General features: G+C 36.0%; 1 protein-coding gene across 1 annotated transcript in view; it reads left to right on the plus strand.

Moving 5' to 3' along the window:
* The window catches only part of LOC105200171 (transcription factor IIIB 90 kDa subunit), a gene marked incomplete at its 5' end in the record, with an annotated part of 61082 nt that overhangs the window by 19062 nt on the left and 15516 nt on the right, over nucleotides 1-26504 (plus strand). Inside the window, 2 exon segments of the mRNA XM_026140193.2 lie at nucleotides 23270-23425; nucleotides 23505-23581. Coding sequence (XP_025995978.1) covers nucleotides 23270-23425; nucleotides 23505-23581 — 233 coding nt within the window.

Raw genomic sequence — 26504 nt, forward strand, 5'->3', positions numbered from 1 at the left:
TGACACTAGATTACAGATTTGATTTTTTAAGCCACAAATTCCTTCTCAAATGCATAGCAAATGAAAAAACCCAATTAATCAACATACTAGAAGACATTAATAATCTCTCCGAACAACTTATATATGAGAACAATTTCAATAAATCAAGGCTGGTCAACAATTATGGGGAAGTCCTCCCGTACGAAAACTTATTATTCAAATCACAAATGCCTGTTTTTTATCGGATGGAATTTAACAATCAATTTAATTTAATCAATGTTGACCTGAAAAGTGGAAAAACAATTAATGAAACTGAAGATCCCGCTACTAAATTTATTAAAATATTTGAAGACAAAATGAAAAACAAATGTTGCATTTTCACGGATGGATCGAGAATCGAAACAGAAATCAATTGCAAAGTAGGAATGGCCATTTGGAGTACTGATGAAAACTTTATTAAAGGATTTAAACTTTTTGATATCACTTCCATTTTCTCGGCGGAAGCATCTGCAATACTGAGTACTCTCAAAATGATTGTTAATTCAAATCTTAATGATTTCCTGATTTTTTCGGATTCTAAAAGTGTTCTTGAAGCTTTAATGAACTCAAAAAAGCTAAAAAGTCAATCTTTCATTATAGAAAAAATTAATAAACTTCTCTACGTCTGTAAAAATAAAAACAAAAATATAGAAATGGTCTGGATTCCATCCCATAAAAAAATTCTAGGCAATGAAAAGGCTGATGAACTAGCGAAAAGATCAGCACAGGAGGGCTTGTTACTGAACAAGAGGTGCCATACACAGATGTTGTAAATATCTTTAGTGCTAAGTATACCAAAGAAAATGAGAAGTTCCTCCAACAAAAAGCGCGTGTACAAAACAAGGGTACCTTTTTCTTCGAGAACTATTGGAAACATTTCTCTCGTCCATGGTTCTTCTACACAAATTTCAATAGGAAATCTATCGTGACAATTAACAGACTCCGCAGTGGGCATAATTCTTTAAAAAATAGTTTATTTAGATTTAAGATTATTGACAATAATCTCTGTCTATGTGGCCAAATTGAAGATGAAAACCACATTTTATGGGAGTGCGAGAAATTTACTAAAGAAAGAAGAATCATGATCGAGAACTTTAATAGACTGAAAATAAGAACGCCGATAGATATTAGAGAAATTCTTAAAAAAATGAATCCCGAAGAATTATTGATAGTCATAGAATATTTTAATAGTTGTAAGGTAACCATATAACCTGTTCCTATACGATTCATAGATTATTCAAATGTTCCGTATTCCAATGTATATTTTGATGTAAACGACACCTACAGCGCCTGCGTTAGTGATGAACTAAATGTAAAATTAAATGGCTGTATACTCTTTGTCAGTGGGCCAATAAACGGATTTTTTCTTCTTCCACTCGTCTATTTGCGCGTTTACTTGCTTTTTTTAACGGCGATAATTGTTTTGCTCTTTGATACACAGGCTCATTGTCTTTTAATAATATCGACATATTTAATCCGACTTCTCACGTTTTCTTTGGCTCATATTCATCAATTAAAATTTTAACCGCGTCTCTACATTCCGTATTTGGTATGTGCATTACGTTTATACTATTTGTTTTGTCGAGATCTAAATCCATCTGAGATATCTCACTGAATTCTTTACTTTTTGAATTGAGTTCTGGTGCATCGATGATAATTTTCCCCGCATTAATTGTAGTTTTTACAGTCTCTAGAAAATCTGCACCGATGAGCAGGCTTCATGAGCGTATCCGAAACGATACGGATAAGAATCGGATAGTTCTTATCGTCAATAGTTATAATCGTATTAAATTCGCCTAAAGTTACGTTATTTCCTGAGGCTACACTGCGAAATCGAATGTCATTTTTCTCTAATTTTGGAGCGCTTATTCTAATATATTGATCCGCGCGTATTAAGCAAATATTGCTCCCGGTGTCAATAAGTATTTCTAATTTCCGGTCGTTAATTGACACTTCTTTCACATCAAGAGGCGCGGTCGCGTTTCGTGCCAATTAAAAAAAAAAAAAGCGAGAAAGACCGAAGCCTCTTTTACGCGAGTCAGCGAGTTCAAGCATAACGAGATTATTAGATCTCAGCAACGGCTGAACCGATCAAGTTCAAAGTCGTCTCATTCGATAGCTTGGGAAAAATTGCATATATAAAAGTGTTTTTATTTTTTCTCTCCGTGCCGTACAAGCGGAGATATCGCGATGCAAATTCTAATCTCTACATTTTTCTGTAAGATACGTCTCCTTGGTCGTCGCCCTCAGGAATTCTCCCTTTCACATTTTCGACACAGTGTGGCGCTCGCTACTACACTATCAGCATCTATGCGGTCACGTGATGCACCATGTGATGTGCATCACGTGACCGCGATCATGATTACGCGTATGACAGGTTTCCTAACCTGTAACCTGAATCGTCAATAATATCTCGGTTTGCGGGGCAAACGACACATTTTTCTGCCGAATTCTTTTGCGTGGTGCAAAAATGCGTTGAATAAGCCTATTATTAATGAATACGTGCAGTTAAAAATATATATTTTGCATTAACTAGAGTCAATATTATTATATATTATACTCCTACGAGTGCTACGTATAAAATTTTTCGAGTGTCATAAGAAGATATGATTTACAAAGTGCACATGAATATGGTAATGAAACGAGGTTAATTAGATCGGATGCACCTTATTAAATCTATTTTTATCTTGCTATCTTTCTCCAATGCATATTTACCTTTCTCAGCAAAAATGTAGTTTGCTTTCTCGGGTCTGCCTCTAAGTCATGCTTTTTTAATTCTAGCCTTAATGTAAATGTATATTTTTAATGAATTGACGTTTGAAACAAGTATCAAATAATTGAATAAAGATATAAAAATGATTCCAATGCCTGGTGTACGTGTAATTTTACAAGTTGAGTCTTAGAGGCCTCAACGCTGCGTGTACTTTCTGGTTTCAGAAATTTGTAATTGGATTAATTAATAAGTAAGGTAAGTACATTTTGAATCCTGTTTATTAAAAAAGTTAATAAAGTAAGTGTAACTTTTACAATGTATATAGAGTTGACTAAAAACTAGTTAAAATAATACATGATATTAAATATGCTCGCTGTGTTACAAAATGAATTATCTTTTATAAGAAAAAATATCTTTTATAAAACGCTCAGAAATATTATTAAATATCAGGTAACAGCGAGATTAACACATATTATTTATTTACAATTAACATTTATTTTGTAACACAGCGAGCATATTTAATATCATGTATTATTTTAACTAGTTTAGTGAACTCAATATATATATTGTAAGAGCTACACTTAACTTTATTAACTTTAATAAACAGGATTCAAAATGTACTTACCATACTTATTAATTAATCTAGTTACAAATTTCTAAAACCAGAGAGAATACGCAGCATTGAGACCTCTGAGACTCAACTTGTAAAATTACACATATTTTTATATCTTTATTCAATCATTTGACACTTGTTTCAAACGTCAATTCATTCAAAATATACATTTACATTATGCTAGAGTTAAAAAAGTATGACTTAGAGGTAGACCTGAGAAAAAGCAAACCACATTTTTGGTGGAAAAAATATGCATTGGAGAAAGATAGAAAGATAAAAATAAATTTAATGAGGCTCATGCAATCTAATTAGCTATGTTGTGCTTGCGTGCGTGCGTGCGTGCGTGCGTGCGTGCGTGCGTGCGTGCGTGCGTGCGTGCGTGCGTGCGTGCGTGCGTGCGTGCGTGCGTGCGTGCGTGCGCGCACACAGCGCCAATTTTTGTAGTTTAAAAATTTTTTATTACAATAAAACATTCTCATTTCTGTTTAATTCTTTGAGATTAAATGTTACATATTTCATTGAAACTTTTTTAAATTAAGTACATCCACTTAGGTTAGAACAGAAAAATGTTTCAATAAAAATACACTGACACAGTATTACTTGAATTTTATTTAAAAAAGAATTAAAGATACCGCTACTTGGGTTTTACTTAAAAAATAAATATACTATCACTTGCATTTTATTCGTTAAAAGTAGTACAACAGTTATTTCAAACAGCAATATATTCTCTTTATAATTGGCGCAATTTAAAGATTTCATACATTTTTTGGAAAAAATACATTTAGGTTGAATTAAAAAATAGTACCACTTGAGTTTTTAAAAAAAATTATAAATAAGGTGCGCGCGCACACACATAAATTGGCACCTTTTTTTACCTTTTTTTGAAAAGGTAATTTTGTACTGATACCTTTTTCGGACGCTTTGCGTGACAACGTTGGTGTTGCTCACCGTCTTTTGCTGCTCATCGCGTTTTGGTAGAGTGAAAATAGGGGATATATGGAGGCTGTGGGAAGAGATAGAGAGGGAGAAAGAAAAAAGAGAGGAAAGAAAGGAAAGAAACGGGAGAGGAAATTCAAAATTTCAATTCAGCCGTGGAGGAGAGGAAGATCGTGAGGTAAGAAAAGCAATAGACGGAGGGTACAGGAGAAAATATTTATTTTGAAATGTAGCTGGAATAGGAAATAAAGACAGAGAATTTTGGAAATATGTGACAGAGTTCGTATGTGTGAAACATGGGTGGAGGAGAGGGGATGGGAAAGTATAAAAGACAGATTACCTGAATCACACGAATGGGTGTGCAGCTTCGCTAGGAAAGAAAAGAATAAAGGGAGGGCGAGAGGAGGATTTATAATAGGTAAAAGAAAAAAGAGGGAAGGTAGGAGGAATAGGTTAAAGATAATAGAAGAGAGAGAAGGGATGATAAAGACAGAGATAGTGAGGGAGAATGAGAAACAGACAATTATTTCAGTCTGTGGGACACAAGGGGGAAAGCGGTTAAAAGAGAAATTAGAGGAGCTTATAAGAGAAGAGGAGGAAGGAAATATAATAATAAGAGGGGATTTTAATGTGAGAATAGGTGAGCTAGTGGGAAAAGATATAGAAGAAGAGGAGAGACATAGCAAAGATAAAGTAATAGAAAATGAAGGGAGAAAAATAGTAGAGTGGATAGCGGAAAAAGGCTGGTATATTTTAAATGGGACAATGGAGGAAGACTGGGAGGGAGAGTTCACATATGTAGGAGCAAGAGGGTGTATGGTTATAGATTATGTTATTGTAAGCGTAGATATAAGAGAATTTATAAGTTTAGAGTAGGGGATAGAGGGGATTCGGATTACTTGCCACTGGAGATAGAGTTCAACAAGGAAGAAGAAGAGGAGCAGGGTCCAAAAGAAGAAAAAGGAGAAGAGAAAATAGAAACGATCCTTTGGGACAAGGAGGCGAAAGAGATATACGCAGAAAGGACTGTGCAACACAGAAGAATTAGAAGAAAAGGAAACGGACACATTGGAGGAAAAATGGGATAAGTTAAAGAAGATTATACAGGGAGTACAGAGTGAAGAAGAGAATAAGAAAGAGAAGGAAAAAAGAGCTGGGACATAAAGATTGGTGGGACAGGAGCTCTACCAGAAAGAAGAGAGAGGTGAAAAGAATATATAGCAGATGGAGGAAAGGGAAGATAGGAAGATACAGATATATGTTGGAGAAAGGGAATCTGAAGGAATTGCTAGGAAGGAAACAAAAGGAGAAGAGGAAGAAGGAAGAGGAGGAATTGAGGAGGATGAAAGGCGAAGCAGACGTGTGGAAATATATAAATAGGAAGAGAGGAATGAAATCAACAATATATGACAAGATAAGAAAAGAAAAATGGAGGTAATACTTCATGGACTTGCTTGACGGTTCGGAGATGGGCCTGACGGTGAAAGGAATTTTGATGGAAGAGAGACAGCAAACAGAAGAAGAGGAAATAAGTGAGTCATAAATAAGGAGAGCAATTAGGAAAATGAAGATCAGAAAAGCAGTAGGAATCGATGGAATTCCGGTGGAGGCATGGAAGTACGCTGGTAAGGAACTGTGGACTAGACTGGTGAAATTAATGAAACTGATCTGGATCACAGGAGAAATGCCAAATGAATGAAGGATGAGTATAATTTTTCCTTTGTATAAAAAAGAAGAGAGGGAAATAGTCAGCAATTACAGAAGTATCTTTATCTTCTGTTGGGCGAATAAAGTTTATGCTGAAATAATAAGGAACAGACTGGAGCAGGACGTTGAAGCGAAAGGCCTAATCCCGGTGAGTCAGACAGGGTTCAGGAGAGAAAGATCGACGATGAACAATATCTTTGTCCTGAGTTATCTGATACAGAGGGAGAAAGGAAATGGAGGAAGAGACGAGAAAGTTTATATGTTATTTGCGGATTTGAAGGCGGCCTTTGATAAAATGGATAGAGAGAAGCTGTGGATAGTATTGAGAAACATGGGTATAAATGAGCAGATAATAGGAAGAATAGAAAAAATATATGAAGTAACGCAGACAGTGATAAGACCGAGCCAAGGAGTCACAGAAAGATTCTCAACTAGGAATGGAGTGAGGCAAGGTTGTGTGATGAGTTCACTCTTGTTTAATTTATACATACTAAAACAGGTATTAAGTAACAGAGGGATAGGAGGGGTAGTAATAGGAAAAACTAGGATAGCGTATGCGAACGACATAGTGTTGATAGCGAAAAATAGAGAAGCAATGCAGGATATGATGAATACGTTCAAGCGCTTCTTGATAGATTGGAAATTAAAACTATGCTCGGATAAAACAAAGATAATGGTTTTTAATAGAAAAAGGAAAGAAAAAATAGAAAAATGGAAGTGTGCAAGAGAAAAAATTGAAGAAGTACAATTGTTCAAATATTTAGGTTTTGTGTTAAATAATAAGAGTAATTATAAGGAACACATGAAAGAACTTTGTGGTAAAGGCAAAATAGCGGCTAGGAAAGTATGGGGTTTAAGGGAAAGAATATGTAGGAATAATATGAAGAGAAGATGGATGTTGTTCACGTACTTGGTACAAAGTATTATGGCGTATGGTGTAGAAATATGGGGATGGGTAGAGATGGAGAAATTAGAAAAAATAATGATGGATTATGTCAGATGGTTATTTGGGTTAGAATTCTGTATACCAAGATACATAATTTTAAGAGAACTGATGATGGATAAACTCAGAGTAGGAGGGAGTATCAGAGCTAGGAGATACGAGAATAGGATTAAAGAAGGGAGGACAGGAGAAATAGCTAAGGAGTGTTGGTGGAAGATAGAGAACTATAATTGGAACGACACGTATAGGAAAGATATTACAATAGAAACAGCTGGGGGATAGAGGCAAAAGAGATAAGAGAAGATGTAGCAGACGATTTAGAAATGAAATTAATAGACAGGGAAAGAGATACGCAGAGACAATGGGAGGATGAAAAAATTGCAAAGGCAAGATATAATAGGATATACAGGAGAATAAGTTTAAAAGGAAGGCTGTCGATATACTTGGAAAGTAAAAATATAGAAGATACAAATAGAGGTGATGAGATAAGAGCGAAAATAAAGCTAAGGTATGGGAATTTAGAACAAGTGAATAAATATTGCTTAGAGGAAATACATTGGTTTTGTATATTTTGCGAGAAAGACAGGTATTGTATAGAACACTATGTCAAGGACTGTAAGATAACTAGCGGATGGTTTGCGGAATTAGGAGATGATAAAGATAGGGTTATAGATCAAATATACGAAGAAGACTTAAATAGACAGAAGGGAGTAGTAGTGAAGAAGCTATGGAAAAAGAGTGAAAGAGTACTAAAAAGAAGGAAGGAGGAAGCGAAAGAAAAAGTAAGAAGACAGGAAGAAACGGAGGAGATAGAGATAAAGGGAGGGCAGAATAAGACTGTAATATAGCTTTAAGTGTTATAAGGTAATACGTAGAGAGGAATGTTATATAAAACAAGGGCTGTGAAAGGCTGTGAGAAAACGAGATAGAGTATAGATAAAAAATAAAGTAGAACATAAAAATAGATTAAGATGCGGAGGAATGAGTGTTTTAGAAAAACTTTGTAAACCAAGTCCCATTCTCGGCGTTGTAAGCTGAAGAGAAATAAATATCTATCTATCAATAGAATTTCAGTATTAAACTGCGAATTTGTTACAACGATTTACGCCTTTTTATATTGATGCTCGTGTCAACAATGAATGCAAACAAAATAATGCATTAAATTCCTTTACAGTATTACGACTAAAGTCCAACCGAAACCACTTTTTTATTTTTGGCAAAATCAAAACCAAATATTCGGTTAATCTTTAGTTTTGGTCGAATCCGAAACCGAAATCGAAACTTTCATGAAGAATATAAAAATCCTATAAAGGGATATATGTAGGTGCATGCACAAGAAATGTACTATTTATGTATCTACGAGGGTGAGTAAAAAATTATCCGGACTTTCGTAATAAAACACTTTGTTGGTTGTCGTACCGCCTTCCGCGAATGCATGCTTACAATTGGTACTACTGTGGTGATGTGTGCTTCACTCGACCTTGATTACAATAGTGTTGTACCGGCAGTGGTAGCGTTAACATGTTCGCTCCGCTAGCAGTTTGCACCAAAGACGAATAAAGGGCAGTGATACGATTTCTTTGGTCAAAATGAGTAAAAAGGGCTGAAATTCATTGTTCACTTTCAGCACAGTACGGGGACAGTACATTGTCCCGGACAAGTGTTTTTGAATAGATCGACGGACGGATGCCCTGCTTCCTATTCTTGCGTCACAATTGTCCGACCACTTTTAAACTTTTCAATCCACTTGAAAATACTTGTCTGAGACAATATACGAGGTGTGATCAAAAAGTAAGGTGACTTTTTGAATTTCGCGCGCTCTGTACACTCTAATTTCAAATTTTTTTTTGTGTTGGTACACTCGTCACGATCATATGTTCACAGTTTTGACTTTGTATAATAGCATGTGTTGTTTTTATGTGAGAGGCATAAAGGTTAGACTCGTGTTTGCGTGCTCGGCGAATTTTTGCTGTTGAAAATAATGGAGCAGAGAGTTTGTATTAATTTTTGTGTAAAAAATGGTATTAAGTGTTCAAAAACTTTTGAAATGTTGACAGTGGCGTACGGTGAGTCAACTTTGAGCAAAAAAAATGTTTATAAATGGTGTAAGTTATTCCAAGAGGGCCGAGAAAATGTTAACGATGAACCTCGCTCTGGACGCCCTAGCACGTTAAAAACCGACGAAAATGTTCAGGAAGTGAAAGAAATTGTGTTGAAAAATCGTCGAATCACGATTAGAGAAATAGCTGATGATCTTAACATATCGTTTGGCTCATGCCAATGAATTTTTTGGGTATGACACGTGTGTGTCAGCGAAATTCATTCCAAAACTGCTTAATTTTGATCAGAAGCAGCGTCGCATGAACATCACCCAAGACATGTTGAACGACGTCAATGATGAACCTGATCTGCTCAAAAGGGTTATAACTGGTGACGAAACATGGGTATATGGTTATGACGTCGAAACCAAAGCCCAATCATCCCAGTGGAAGAGCCCAGGAGAGCCAAGACCGAAAAAGGCACGCCAAGTTCGTTCGAATGTGAAGGTTTTGCTCACAGTTTTCTTTGATTACCATGGCGTTGTGCATCAAAAATTCCTACCACAAGATCATATGGTAAACAAGGAGTATTACCTTGAGGTTATGCGGCGTTTGCGTGAATCAATAAGAAAAAAACGTCCGGAAGTGTGGAAAGAAAATTCATGGATTCTGCACTATGATAATACACCTGCGCACACGTCGTTACTAGTGAGTACTTTTTTGGCCAAAAACAATACTATCATCATGCCTCAGTCACCGTATTCACCAGACTTGGCCCCCTGCGACTTTTTCCTCTTCCCAAAATTGAAAAGGCCTATGAAAGGACGAAGATTTGCGACGATTGAGGAGATTAAGGCTGCATCGCTAGAGGAGCTCAAGGCAATACCCAAAAGTGCATTTCAGAAATGTTTTGACGACTGGAAAAAGCGCTAGCACAAATGCATTGTATCAGAGGGGGATTATTTTGAAGGGGATAACATAATTTTGGATGAATAAATGAATATTTTTTTATAAAAATGAAAAGTCACCTTACTTTTTGATCACACCTCGTATTGTCCTCATACTGTGCTGAAAGTCTACGATGATTTTCAGCTCTTTTTATCCTTTTGACCAAAGAAATTGTATCACCGCCCTTTGTTCGTTTTTGATGCAAACTGCTAGCGGAGCGGACATTTACGCTGCCACTACCGGCTCAACACTGTTGCAATCAAGGTCGAGTGACACTTCATCACAGTAGTACCAACTGTAAGCATGTATTCGCAGAAGGCGGTACGACAACCGATAAAGTGTTGTATTATGAAAGTCCGCATAATTTTAGACTCACCCCGTATATAAGGAAAAGTCGCCTATTATATATATATATATATATATAATTTTTTTTTAAAAGCTTATAATTTAATTAATGTATATATTTAATAAACTTCTATTTTTATATCAAAATTATAGTAAATATATTTAACTTTCATCGTCAAAAGCTAGCAACCGATAATAGTTATACTTTATAATGAAATTTTGTTGTATATGAAATTTTTTATCAAAATTGGTGATTGTGCTAATTTAAAAAAAGGATTCCGAATATGACACACAGATTTTTTTTATATGAAATGGTTCTTATCGATTTGGACCTTACTAGATTCAAATTAGGCTCCAGATTCAAAATCTAGTTGACAAATCAAATAACTCTTTTGATATTCAAAAACTTTTGTATGTAACATTTTTCTCCAAAATCTACTTTCTTCGAGATATTTTAAAGTCTCATTGTTAATGCTGAAAGCCATAACTTACAAGCCTCATAATTTGAAAATCTTCTATAAAAAAATTTATTATAGCATTTTGGAAAGTTCTCGAAATCAGAATATGCAATAATAAATGGGAATTTTTGAATGTCTTTTATTATGAGTACGCTCTTTGCGATTTCACGATTACCAAATCTAATATTTATAATTGAGCAAATCATCACATTCCGTATTTTTTTATTAATATGACTTTACTCTATCACTGCATGCAGAATTTATTATCAAATAGTTGTTTATTTAATAATAAACAATGTTTAAAGACTTATCTCAATAAATTTTGACAACATACAATTTCAAAAAATTTTTTTGTCATTGACTGCACGCATAATCTAATCATGAATTTTCAAGTAAATAGATTTCACCTTCAAAGTAATGTTTATGATGGTACCAATTACGTGCGTTTATTAATGTAGCAGAAACCTCGCAACTTGATATTAGGAACCTATCCCATAACAGGCAACTTTATCCTATCTATATACATAATATATAATTTTTGTTTTAAGAACATATTACATTTACCACATATTGCACTTAATAATATCTATTCTTATCGCTCATTACTCATTACGTATAAAAGACACATAGAATAAAGCATGTGAGCGTCCAAATTGGAACGCTTAATAGTTGAAGTTAAATGATAGAACGTTGTAAAATAAAAATAATAATTTATCAGCATTTATGCCTAACAATTTACTTACAAGGAAAGGTTTCGAGGTGTCTTCCTTCGATTTTGACGAGTTTTTAATATGATGTCGTACAGATCAAAATAAGGAACACGTATTTTTTATGTGCTTAATTTCACTTTTAGAGGGTAAAACACCCCTTTGAAGAAAATCGGTTTTTTTATTTTGAAGCGTATATTGTCGAAACTATAAGAGATAGAGAAAAATGTTTAGAAAAAGTTGAACAGCTGCAAGAGTATTTTAATAATAACGATAAAAAATTTTTTTTTATTTTTTTAATACTTTTCCCTACCACCTAGCAATTTTTTTTTAATTCTTATTTCTTTTTATAAGCAAAATAAAGCTTATTTTATTACGAATTCAATGGTATATGACAAAGTTATGATGCGACCTTTTCATTTTCCAAAAATAATTAAAAACCACTCCATAACGCCTGCCTATCCATACATTCGATATTACTTCACAATAAAACGGATTTGTTTTATATGGCGTTGACTACGTGAAAGAGCATTGAAGACAAATCAATACAATATAATAAATCTCGAAATAAGAGTTTTATAATAATAATAATAATAATAATAATAATAGTAATAATAAAATAATAGTGACTTTTTAAATTGTTAAAATTAGTTAAATTTTTTTGATAATAAATTTTCTTTAAAAGGATGTTTTACTTTTAAAAGTGCATTAGGGCACGTTGAAATCGGAAGGAGTCACTTCCGTAGCGCACAAACGCGTGGACGGGTGCGCGTATCGTGCGTACGGAAAGGTTTTTAACTATTTTTGGAAAATGGAACTGTCGCATCGTAACTTTATCATATGGCATATACCGTTGAATTTGTAATAAAATAAGCTTTATTTTGCTTATAAAAAAATAAAAATTTTGAAGAAAATAGGTAAGTGATTGGGGAAAGTATAAAAAAATTCTTTTTTTTTTTTTGCTGTTATAAAGTACTCTTCGAGCCATTCAAATTTCATTTAGAACATTTTTTTTCTATTTTTTATAGTTTTGAAGATATACGCTTTGAAAGAAAAAACCCGCTTTTCTTCAAAGGGATGTTTTACCTCGAAAAGAGGAAACGGGTACGTATAAAAAAATACGTGTTCCTTATTTTTATCTGTACAACAATATATTGAAAGCTCAAAGTTGGAAAGGGACATTTCTCGAAACCTTTTCTTGTTAGTTTATCTGCATAAATTTGTCCAGCAGAATTAAGTAATTGTTCACTTGCTAAATCGCAGCGATCATTGCGCCGCGCCGATGTCTCCGGTTGTAGTACAACTTCACTTTTGTTCACATGGCCGAAACTTTGCTTCAGTTTTCTGCCGAAACTGAAACTTAGCCAAACTTTGAATTTTTGGTCGAAACCGAATATTCGATCGGACTCTAATTATGACAAATGAAACATTACATGATACGTTTTGATGAATAAATCTTGGTCAATAATATATGTTAAGGTTTTATGGATATTTATTTAACAATTGGCATTCTATTAATATACGTGCAATACGTCCGTTACATGTACACAACCGTTACAAACGTAGGTCGGTGTTCAACTGACAAAATGCGCAGAGAGATACATAAAAAAAAGGGTTGAACACAATAGCCTAGAGATGGCATCTTAGAACCATCAGGCCACTAGGCTCAGGCACGAGAGTCCAAACTCTAAATAGTTTCAACACTCTCTTCAGAATTTGACTCTCTCACTCTCACATTCATTCTGTCTCGCAGGTATTCAAATCTGACACGCGCCAAAGGTTTTGTCAGAATATCAGCTACCTGGTCCTCGCTTTTAATATATGTCACGTTTACAATATTTTTTTCACACATGTCACGTATGAAACAATATCTAACGTGAACATGTTTGGTTCTCTTATGGAACTCGGGATTCTTTGCGAGTCTCATAGCACCCTGATTATCTATCCGCAAGTCGACCGGCATTCTATGCTCGTACCCGATATCGGTCAGCAATTTCTGCAACCACACGATATCCTTCACTGTTTCACTCGCCGCTATAAATTCAGATTCAGTGGTGCTTAGAGCAACACAATCCTGTCTACGTGAGGACCAAATCACTGGACCCCCAGCTAGAAAACTCATGCAACCACTCATCGACTTGCGCGTTTCAGAGTCTCCGGCATAATCCGCGTCACTATAGCTCACAGGCACATCGAATTTGTTTTTTCAATATATTATGCCTACGCTTTCGTACCCGATAGATAACGCAAAATTTTCTTCACCGCATCCCAGCACGCTTTATTGTAGTTTGACAAGAACCGACTTACAAAACTCGTCGCGAATGCAATGTCAGGTCGACTAACAACCGCTATAAACATTATCGATCCTACTACCTTGCGATATGGTATTTTAGAAGAATCATTCGTATCTCCGCCGTGAACACTGTCTATCGAAGCCTTATCGATCGGTATGCTCACATTCTTGCACTCATTCATTCCAAATTTATCCAACATTTTCTCAATGTATTTTTCTTGATTTACAAACACAATTCCATTCTTAGAGTCTCTATATATTTGCATCCCGCAAAAATTACTCACGTCTAGAATCTTTATGGTTACAAAATCACTCAAAGCCTTAATCGTATATTCTATAGCGTCACTGTTTTTTGATAAAATTAACCCATCATCTACATACAGAGCTAAAATCACCGCACTGCCTTTGACGCGACCATTGAACACACACGGATCTGCTTGGCTTTTCACAAATTCGAAATTACACAGGAATTCGTTGAATGTCTCGTTCCAGCATCTCGATGCTTGCTTCAGCCCGTAGAGCGATTTTTTCAATTTCAGGACGCAGTCCTTCTCGTCGTCCTCGACTTTGAGACCATCTGGAATCTTCATGTAAATATTCTCCTTTAACCTTCCATTCAAAAAGGCCGTTTTGACATCGAATTGTACTAATTCAAGATCGTGCTGTGCCACCATCGCCAGCAACACCCGCAACGAGTCGTAACGTACCACCGGTGAAAACGTCTCATTGTAATCTATTCCCGGTGTCTGCATAAAACCTCGTGCGACAAGACGAGCCGTGTAATGCCGGCCGTCCTTTAAATCTTGGACCATGAAAACCCATTTGGATCGTCTTCTGCCCAACATCTTTCACGATTTTCCACGTACCATTTTCTTCATGTGCATGTAGTTCTTCTTCTACTGCTCTCTCCCATTTCTCACTGTCTGGCCCCGTCATAGCTTCGACGAATATTCTCGGCTCCTCAATCGCTGCCCAATACGCCTCATAGCGAACCGGTGCTTTGCGTTCCCGTTGCGAACGCCGTACACCTTCACTCGCTACTTCCTCAATCAAGAGCTTATGCGCCTTCTTAGCCTGTTCGTCTTCAATCATCGGAAGCTCTTTTAGCATAGTTGCTCTTTGAACTTCTTGTTCCATCATAGGACCAACATCCTCTTTAATCGGAATTTTTATTTGTACTTCCGTCGCCTCCTTGTCGCTCACTGGAACATCTTTCTCGTGTATCGTCACGTCTTTCGACTCCTTGATAGTTCTCGTTATTGGCAGATACATTCTTGCGTTCCCTGATTCGCCTTGAAATTCTACAAAGATCCTCTTTTGAGCTTTTGAGTCAAATTTCTTACGGAATAAACCTGGAACATGTATATATGCATCGGAACCGAACGTTTTCAATTTCCATAAATCTGGTGTCTTTCCAGTCCACATCTCGTAAGGTGACACATCTCTGTCCTTCCGATTAGCAATACGATTGAGAATATATACTGCATAAGCCGTTGCTTCTGCCCACATGATCTTTGGTAGATTTTTCGCGTGGAGAAGAGTACGCGTGCACTCGACAATCGTCCGATTATCACGCTCCGCCTTGCCATTTTGCTCAGGAGTAAACGGTGCTGTCACTTCATGCTCAATACCTTTCTCCTCCAAGTATCTTTTCATTTCATTGTTGACGTATTCGTGACCTCGGTCCGTTCGAAGTACTTTAATAGATCTTCCGAAGCGATTTCGCACCGCAGCTTCAAATATTTTAAATTTTTCAAATACATCAGATTTATTTTGCATAAAGCAAATCACGCGAAAGTCAGTAGCATCGTCTTTAAAATTTACATACCAGCGCGATCGACCAATTGACTCAACTTCCACTGGTCCCATCACATCACTGTGTATGACCTCACCTGGTTTAGTATCACGTCCATCCTCGGTCGATTTGTATGATTTTCGATGCATCTTTTCCATTTGACATGGTTCACAAAAGAATGACTTTACCTCCTTGAGATTGACCGACGGCAATAATTTGTGTTTGACCATCCTCTCAATAGTCCCAACGTTCACATGCCCGAGTCTTTAAATCTGAATTACACTCTGCAGCATTCGCTTCGCTGCAAGGAATAGTCTTAAATGCTAAGCAATACACATTGTTCGACGCTTTCACACCCTCAGCTACCTTAACGCCATTGTGCATTAGTTCCGCTTTCCTTTCCGTGAGAGTCACACATATGTTTTTGTCCGTTAAGCGTCCCGCAGACAAAAGGTTCCTACGCAAAGTCGGCACAAAAAACACATTATCGATGCGAGCCTTTTCGTATTTTCCATCGACGCATTTCATTATTTCAACGTAGCCATATCCCTTCGCAGGACAAATTCCGTCGTTGCCCACCTTTATGTTCTCAAGTGCTCCATCTTTATAGTCTCTGATCCATTCTCGACAAAACGTGGAATGTAGTGATGCACAACTGTCCAAAAATCACGTGTCTTCCGACGCCATATTCTCATGATCAAACATGGCCGGGAACGCGAACGCGCACGCTGCACCAGAGCCAGTCGATGCACTACCGGAAGCACCGCCATTTTCAGCAGGCTTCTTCTTCGGTTTCGTCGGACATTCCCATGCAAAATGTCCCTTTTCAGAGCATCGGAAACATCTAGCATTTCCTTTCTTCTCGGCTTTCTTGAATTGCTTGCCCTTATTCCCGCCTTTATTTTCCGCGTTGCCTCTCGTGCCTTTCGCTGGATTGACCACCATAGCAGCGAGCCCTTCACTGATTTGTTCCTCCTTGAGTACATTCTTTTCTTCTTGTAGTAATTTATCAAGCAAATTTGAGATGGTCTGCGCACTCTCCGGAACATTAGCCCATGTGGTCTTAAAAGCACGATATTTCGACGGCAGCGTCGACGTAATTTTGGCCATGATCGTGTCGTCGTCGATCTCCTTCCCGATATCACGTAGCCGGAAGGCACGATTTTGCACACGCGCCACGTGCTGCGCCATAGTGCAGCCCGGCTCCATCGCGTACCCATGGAAATTCTCTAATAACGACACCTTGTTCGTTGATGATCGCTGTTCGTGGATCGTCGATAATTTCTTCCACATATCATGAGCAGTATCACACACTGTAAGATACTCCATTTGTATCTCGTCACATGCCGTAATTATGAGGAAGCGCGCCTTTGCGTCCCTCTTCTTCCAGGCCACGCGCTCGGCATTTCTCGCCGCCGCATTCGCGCCTGTAGCTTCTTCAGGAAGCATCTCACTTCCCTCGACAATAGCCGATAAATCATTGTAATCGAACAATGTTTTCATTTGGAATTTCCACGGTTGGAAATTCGTGCCGTTGAACTTCACGATGTTACGTAGCGAAATCTCATCACTAGCCATCTTGAGCTCGACCACGTGTTTCACACGACGCGTACGCAGGAAAAATGTTTAGTTTTATCCAAAATACAACGCAAAATGCCAATTGTTCACAAAATATTATGCACTCACGCGCCCTGGGCCATAACCTGTTAAGGTTCTATGGATATTTATTTAACAATTGGCATTCTATTAATATACGTGCAATACGTCCGTTACATGTACGCAACCGTTACAAACGCAGGTCGGTGTTCAACTGACAAAATGCGCAGAGAGATACATAAAAAAAAGGGTTGAACACAATAGCTTAGAGATGACATCCGTATCTTAGAACCATCAGGCCACTAGGCTCAGGCACGAGAGTCCAAATTCTAAATAGTTTCAACAATATATATAACAATTAAGTAGAAGTTTTACAATCTAAATTAAATAAACAAAAATATACGACAATCGAGCTTGTGAGCCGTGCTAGTTGTTTTCGCAAATGATTAATGGTAATAAAAATAGATATAATTAAAACAAACTTTTCGATTTTTATAAAAAGGTTTTCTTCAGTGTACAACAACAGTTTAATTCTAATGAATGTGGGGTTTGCACAGTAAAAATGGTTTATTAAAAGAATAAAATACATGTTGTCAGGGCACGAGCTTCTCCGCTGCGGATAAAGACTGAGGACCCACGGGTTCGCACTTAGGTCCGTGGCTCGCTCGGAAAAGGGTTTTTGGTTGCAAAAAATCTCTGACTGCTCGGAGCCAGTCTTGGGAGTTTTCCACTCGTCTCCACTGATTTGCAACTCGTCGCACACGCTACTTGAACGTTCGGTGGCCGCAACTTAATATTTGCATAACGCTCGTTTCCTCTACATTCTCGACTTTAACATCATCCCTGAGTGTAATACGTAATAACGGACAGGCTAGAAAATCTCTACCTAAGAGTACTTTAAATGCCATTGTATTATCGGGTATCGTGTAGAATTTTATTTTCGTGCGCACGCCTTGTATTTCCACATCGCCGTGAAATATACTTAGAATATTAAGTCGCAAGCCATTTATACCGCAAAATTGATTGACGTCCTCGCTTACCGGATAACAAACTTCGTTTCTGTTCGATGCTGTTTTGAATAATGCTAATCGGCGAACCTGAGTCAATTATCGCGTCTGTCACGTAAACGTTTACGTTACCACATATTTCGCTCAGACTTATTTTTAACGGAACCATATACGGTTTCCAGAGAGCAACGGGTTGGATCACGTTCGTCGATAAAGTCTGCGCCGATCCTGTTTCCGTCCCCGACGTTGCAGGATATTTCCGCTCGGGACAATCTCTCGCCATGTGTTCCGCTGAACCACAGACGAAACAAACTCTCTTTACTCTTAGTATCGCCCGTCGCCTACAGTGTGTAGCAACGTGTTTCACCTCATGGCACTTGTAACATCGCACAGTCTTCTCTCCTGCCGTCGACATCTCCGTCTTCGGACCGGGCGCTCTAGGAACATTCTTTTCCTGCTTGAGATCGCCCTGGGCCTTAAAATCGGGAGTCAGTTTCTTGAAAGCCTTCAGCAATTTTTCTCTTGACGGGAAGTCCAACAGGCGCGCCTGCTTTTGTAACTGCTTATCAGTAATACCGTCCACGATATAGTCGAGAAGCTCCTGTTCCGCGATCGGCACTTGATTGGCGAGAATCACTTTTTCGTGATAGTAATCGCAGAATTTCTCGTTCGGCTTCCATGTGTGAGCCTCTAACATCCTCCAAAGCTGCAGCATTCCCGGGCGCGAATGAAACATCCGTGTCATTTTTTCCAACAGATCATCGACGCCCCACGTCAAATATTCCGCCTTTGAGTACAACCATGAGAGGGCTCGCCCCTTTAACCTCATGCTTATTAAAACCCTGGTGGAATCCTCATCTAGTCGATAGGAGTTCCTCAGTAGATCTAACTGTTTCCATTTCCAGAACGTGTTTTCAGACGCATCAAACTCGGGCAAAAGATCTTTAATACTACGCACACCTCCAGCCGCAGATGTAGCGCTACTCGACAGCAAAGCGCTTCGCATCAGTTTGCGCTCTCTCCGTATCAACTGTTGCTCTCTTTCCAGCAACTTTTTCTCTTTTTGGATCAACTCCATCTCACGCTGCCTGTGATCATCAGATCCTCTCGGCAGTAACGGCATAGTCTCCAATCCTCCCTCGGGTACCAATACATTGTCTCGAACACCAGCAGGCTCATCCGTTGCCTCTGGAGGGACAGTCGACGATGAGGTGCCCTCCGTCTCTCGCGTTTCGTTTTGCTCCTCGCTCAAAATTATTCAGATATCAGGACCCAGTTTATTCAGTCGCTGAACGAGTTTCAACTTTGTTCCTTTGGTTGGCAGTTCTCGCTCTTGCAGAGCATCCTTCAACTCGACCACAGAAAAATTGTTTCCTCCTAATGGTTTCATGGTAACTCGATACACAGCCTCACTGCGGAACGCCGACGCAACAGTGCTCACACAGAACGATAAAGAACCGCCGGTACTCGAATATTTTGCACACAGCCAAAATAATTCGCGCATAACTTATACAGAGTATAGCGTATCTTTAACTGAACGTCGCGTAACTGTTTATCACACTCAATTTAGCACGTTAACTTGAGCTATTTCGCTTAGGCATAATCCTACTTCTGATAAATACTGTGGGATTTGCACAGTAAAAATGGTTTATTAAAAGAATAAGATAAAAGTTGTCAGGACACGAGTCTTTCCGCATAAGCTGCGGATAAAGATTGAGGATTCACGGATTTGCACTTAGGTCCGTGGCTCGCTCGGAAAAGAATTTCTGGTTGCAAAAAATCTCGGACTGCTCGGAGCCAGTTTTGGGAGTTTTCCACGACCGTTTTCTCTTTTATTGCTGTCAGATTCTCTTTCATTGCTATCACATTGCGCACTTAGTAACAATGCAAAAGATGCCTCGCTTGGCAACAACGGAAAAAATATATAAGCCTACATGAACAAAAATCTAAAAATTGTTGCATATAATTATTGCATTATGCATGTATTGCCGGCGATTTATAAATTGCTGTTTAAATGGAGTCCAAAAAATGTCTAACCACCATCACATAATGTTTGCCCGATAAAATAGTGATACATTAAAATGATTTTATAAACACATTGTTGAAAACCAGGTCTCCTGGAATATCTAGTATTGATGGTTTAATGATTAAACCTCACAGTTACGATTTAAAAGTAAATAAATAAATAAATCCATGAATAAATATATAAATATACAATAAATAGGGCAAAGACCAAATTCTTAAAACACTTACTGTATATGTCTAATTATAAAATTGTAAAAGTTTAAAATAAATTAATAACTGTTATAGTCAAATCATAAAAAAAGTTATAACTATAATTAAGAAGAACGGAAAAAAAAGATTGTACTTGTCACTTTTGAAAGTAATAACCTATTAAAATATATGTTAATATATGATATCTCTAAATGCCTAGAAGTTTTTTTTTATTACTGCGAATGCTAAGGAGAAAAGGAAGTGAAGGTGATAGGATCCAAAAGATTGTGATGGGTAAAGGAAAGCGAAAGCCGTTTCAGGATAGGATACGCATCGGAGAACGTTTGGTATTACTTTTTTTTGTAACGGTGGGGAAATGCGTTATCGCATGTCCCGGGCTTCGGGGGAGAGGCCGGAGTTATGTGGGGCTTTTTCGTATCGCCAGGCGTGGCGACCAAGGTATACCCACTAAAACTCCTTTGGGTGTCCTGCCCTGGTCCTTGACTGGGGGGCTCTGGGAACACGTGCAGCATACTTACCGGGAAACTTCCCGGACTTGGTTGGCCTTGCGGCCGACTCGTCTCGCCACGAGCACTCCGGCGAGGGGCACCCCTGGCAGGGTTTTGAAGTCTGAGTGCTTCAGGTTGGGAAGGAGGAACACAGTCCCCCCCCCTCTCCGCTTTTTTCCGTTGTTGTGGGGGTAAAGCTCGGGGATCCGGCGCCCACCGAAGCCCCGAGCCCCTTCGCACCGACTTAAGCCGGCGCGGACTCTCAACTACTCTCTGGAGGAGGGAGGGCACTGAGGCCACTCTTTCTTCCTCGGCGATGCTGGAAGGGCATTCCCTTAAGCGTGAAGGAAGCCTTCCCCCCAATATCACGAGGGGCTAGCCTCGTCGGCATCTCTATCTGCGCGGTCTGCGTGGGTGAAGGCACTCGACACCGAGGGCTAGTCGCTCTCGAGGGCCCGTTGCTACACTTGGGCCGTTTTCACGGCTCTTACCACAACTAGTCGCCCCACTTTGTTCCGAGTCCCGAGCGCAGAGCTCCCGGCAGAGGAGGCGAGGAATTTGGTATCACTGTTTACTGAAAGAATTTAATTTATTCATCTTATAATATCATTATTTGATCCGGTAAACATCATGTAACAGAGACTTAATCTCGATATTTTTTGGACTTTATTTAAGCAACAATTTATGAATCACCGATAATACATACATAATGCGATAATTATGTGCAACAATTTGTGAATTTTTATTAGATTTAAACTGTTATTGTACACTGAAGAAAACTGTTTAATAAAGGTCAAAGAGTTTGTTACAATTATATATGTTTTTGTTACCATTAATCATTTGCAAGAACATCCAGTATAACTTGTAAGCTCGAGTATTGTATATTTAATTACTTTAAAACTCTTATTTAAATATTCATTGTACTTTGTACTGTACTGATTTGCTTTTAATGTTTTCTCGCGTAGTCAACGCGTATAAGATGAGTTTATTGTGAAAAATTGAGTGCACGGACAGGTACGGAGCATGCATATAAGGGGTTCGTAATTATTAAAAAATGATATATCTGAACGAAACTTTATCATACATGGTTGAATTTATATTAAAATAATTTTTTATTTTGTTATTAAAACAGTTTCAAAATTTTAATCAATATGAAGTAAGAAAAATTTTAAAAAATTAAAATTTTTGTATTATTGCTATAAAGAAGGGAGAGGAGCGCAAATAGTGGATTTTTTTTCTTTCTCCTGCAAGCTGATTTCAGGTTTTTAAGATATGATTTTTTAGTAAAAAAGTATTTTGTACATTGATATATAAGAAAAAATTACTTAGAGATTGTATAAGTCATGATATAAGGGCTAAATTTTTATAAAAATTTAAATCTACATTTGTCACTATTTGTCTCCAGTGTGAGGCAAAATGACACTCTAGGGGGCAAGTGATAACAATTAATATTTTAAATAAAACGACTTTTATATTGTACGTATATGTTAGTAATGGCTGTAGAAACGAAAAATAAATTACGAATAATAAAAACGAAACGTAATTGCAAGATAGATTTGTAATTTATAAGAAAACAATAATAAGAAAACACTAATAAGAAAACAATTTGATTAAAATTTTAATTGTTTACTAATTACTATTTTGAGTAATATGAGTTTAATTATCCACTTTTTTCTCTGTGTTTTTGTGAACAAAACAACTCTTTTTTATGAACAATTCAAGTCTACAATTGTCATTATTTGCTCCAGAAGCTATTTTTTTTTTTTTAATTTTACTGAGAGAAACCAATTTGATATCCAGGTATACGGATTATATCAAAATAGAGGAAAAAATGTACTGTATGATAGGTTAAATGTTCAAAAATTCAACAATCAACAAAATGTACCTTAAAATATCAAAACAAAATCTTGGTTTAACCTTGTTTTCATAAAGACAAAATTTTAAGTTTTTTTTTTTTTTAATTATATTTGGCTTTATAGTTTCGCCTTTTTTTAAGAAAATAGTTAGATACTTAAGAATTATCTTTGTATTGATGGTAGGTGGTAGAATAGATACGGGAAAGAGAAGAAATTTAAATTGTCACTATTTGCCCCCCGTCGCTATTTGCTCTTCTCTCCCTTACTCTTGAAACTATTCGACTTTTATTTAAAACGTTTCTTTTAGACTTTTGATGATATTTGCTTTGAAAAAAAACCAATTTTTTCAAAAATGCATATTATTTTTTTAATATGCGACTTAGCACTTATAAAAAATATTTGTTTTTTTTTTGTATATGTTCTATATTTTAATATATTTAAAGTTTTTTGAAATTAAAGGGTTTGTTTGTATACTTTTCTTTGTGGCTCCATAAGATTCTAATGAACTTGTTTTATTTTTGTAGGAAACTTTTAATTTGTATTAGTTATTTTATAGTATATTTCTTTTACAGCAATGTTTATTGAGAGCGAGGATGCAGATAGATTTATTCGAGAAAGCAATTTAAGCATAATCCAACGGTATGTTGAGAACAATATCGATGATCCTGATGAGAAGGTTCGAGATGCTGTTTTAGATGAAAATACTAGTTCACTTATAACTGGGTTAGGTGAGCATATATCTGTACAAAATTGGATTATTTTATAGTTTATCATCAACATATTTGTAATTTTTTACATTGCATACAGGTCCGGATATAGCATCTATGATGTCTGCAAATAATCATTCCAATGAAACCAAAGAGAAGAACAGTAATTTCGAAAATGTAAGAATAATATTTATTATTTTCTAAGCTAAACTATAATATAAATTACGACACGAACTGTGAATGTTATTTTATGAGATACTTATACACAAAGAAATATATGCAGGTATATTTGCTTTTTTGATAAGCATTGAATAATTATAATATAAATACTAAAATAAAAGAGACGTATTTTTTTATAAGTATTTTTAAACGTATTAATACATTTGTCGCTAAGTATATTTTAACTGGTTTTCTATTCGTGCTAAGTGCATTAATTGTAATGAGAAAATCGATAAAGTATAAAATTAAAGATATAATGAAAGAAAATACTACTATTATATTACAATTATTATTAATTAAGTTATTTGTATTTCTAATATTGTTTCTAATATCTTATATATTGTGTTATTTGAAACTATGAGAGATATGAAAAAATATTTTAATGAAATTTTATGATTTTAAACGGTTTTTTTTCGACAATGTTTAATTTTTTATCAATAACAAATTAATTTATTATAAAGTTTTCAGTAATATGTTACAAAAAGTACGATTTAACTAACCAATTGTCTAAATAGCATTTGTGATTCCTAAATCGTATTGTCTTTGAAAATATTGATTGTACAATATGAATATTTTTTTTATGTAACATTTCTGAGTAAATTACAATCTGTTCTAGTAGGATATTTAGTAATAGTCATGTTGAGCTACATACATGCAAAATATGTATTCAATGATACAACCTTTTTAGATCTTATTCGTTCATTCACTTATTTGTGAAATACATGAATATTTCATAAGTATTGATGTTTGTCTCAGCTAGCTTCCACTAGCTTGTTTGGGAATTTACGTTTTAGTGCTCTTAATCTCTCCATAAGGCCATTCACAAGTTTGGATGATTTGCTGATTGGTTTCGGTATCTGATACTGTGGGTTTTGATTTCTTTCTTTTCTTATGGTATACATTTGAAAGTCTCGATGGATGGTTTTATTTATCACATGCTATAGGGCATCAGTAATTATTATTTGTAATACTTTAGATCGAAAACGTTTAAGTATCTTGATGTTAAAGATTGCGGCTGTACCCGAGAGTTGTATGTCATAGATCCATATTAGTTTGAGAATAGCCTTCTATAATAAGAACTTCTTCTAATTAATCAGCACATGTTTCTGAATGTGAGACTGTTCTGCTTACGTTTGGTAAAGATGTGTTTACGTCAATTAACCGTCGATTGATATGCAATTCAAATATTCAACCTTATTTCGCTACTGAATCTGTTAATTGTTTATAATTATTGACGGACAATTTTTAAATCGTAAAAGTTACACGTATGCACTTAGACTCATTTACGTTGATATGCCATTTTCCCAAATTTGCAAGTTACTAAGTTTTGATTGTAGAAGCTTTGAAGCAGTCATGGAGTCTTAGCTAGAAGCCAATATTGCTGTATCGTCAGCGAAGGTTGCTGTGACTGTTCTAGGAAGCTATTATTGTAGATAAATCCTTAGTGTATAATAGGTATAGCAACGGATCGAGTATGCTTCCTTAAGATATCCCTGATTTAATTTAGCATAAAGGCTCTAGCCGAATAAGGAGAGTCAAAATCCTCTCAAAGGATTTATACGAAGTTTAACACATCTTTTTGTCATTAAAAGAAACTAAGTTTCCCAAATTTTCAAGTCCCGGTCTTCTTCCTATCATCCATAATTTTACAAAAAAATGTTTTTTAGTAAATAATTTTTTCTCTGCGAGTTTTTAATAAATTGATTTGAAATTTTAACCGGTATTAGATATGATTTAGATACATAATAACAAATTTTAGTTTTTCATTTTAACAGAAAATTCCAATTTTACAAGCCGAGAAAAGATTTTAAATTATAATATTTTGACTCTCACAAGATTTGCTACCTCTATATTTTAATCATAGTTGCATTTTCATGAAAACTACCTCCTTGATTTTTTTTCAGAATTTTTGTTTCATGACAACACATTTAAATACAAAAATCCAAAAACCCTTTTTTTTACCCTTTTCGGCTATTTTTCGTGGTTACTTTTGCTTGTAAAAACCATTTTGTAACTGCATCTAATAAATTTTCTATTCTCCAGAAACAGAGATCATCATCAAGCATCATTAATAAATATCTTAAAGAATATCACGTTTCTGATTTAAAACATATCAAGTTTGCGCTTATTTTCGTCATTTTTGTGTATTTAATAAATTGTGATTTTTTAATCTATGTTCGGATAGATTCGTTACTTCTTATACAACTGCATAACTTGTGTTATTCTTATTTGTGCTTACTTATAAACAACAAAACCGAAACATGACATTATATAACGCTAAGATGCAAACGTTTCAAATCTAATTTACCTTTTCCCTTATGAACAAATATTACTGCCGAAAAAATTACATACAAAAAATTAAACACAGAATCTGCTATTTTCTGTGATTTTTTAAAATTGGCATTAATACGGTAGTAATTGTATTACTGTCAATCTAAAGAAATCACTGAAAATAGCAGATTTTGTGTGTGATTTTTTATGTGTAATTTTTTTGGCGATAATACTTTTTCATAAGAGGAAAGGGCAAATCAGATTTGAAACGTTTGCCCTTAGCGTTATATGATGTCATGTTTTGATTTAGTTGTTTAAGTAAACACAAATAAGAAGTGTCGAGACACTAAATGCTTCATACGAATTTAATTTATTATATAGTTCTTTAATATGTAATACATTAGGCAACAAAATTATCGCAACACTTATTTATATCAAAATTTTGCACAACTTTAAATTATTATAACTTTGTTAAGAATTATTGTTCTTGAAAATTTTTTTTTTTATTTTAAAGCTTAAAGTTTCTACTTTAAGGTGCATTTGGTCAATTTTGAATTTCTGTTTTCCACTTTTCACCGTTTTTTTTAAAGTAAAGACGTGTTTTGTTTCC

This window comes from Solenopsis invicta, unplaced genomic scaffold, assembly GCF_016802725.1.
Source record: "Solenopsis invicta isolate M01_SB unplaced genomic scaffold, UNIL_Sinv_3.0 scaffold_88, whole genome shotgun sequence".
Lineage (NCBI taxonomy): Eukaryota > Metazoa > Arthropoda > Insecta > Hymenoptera > Formicidae > Solenopsis > Solenopsis invicta.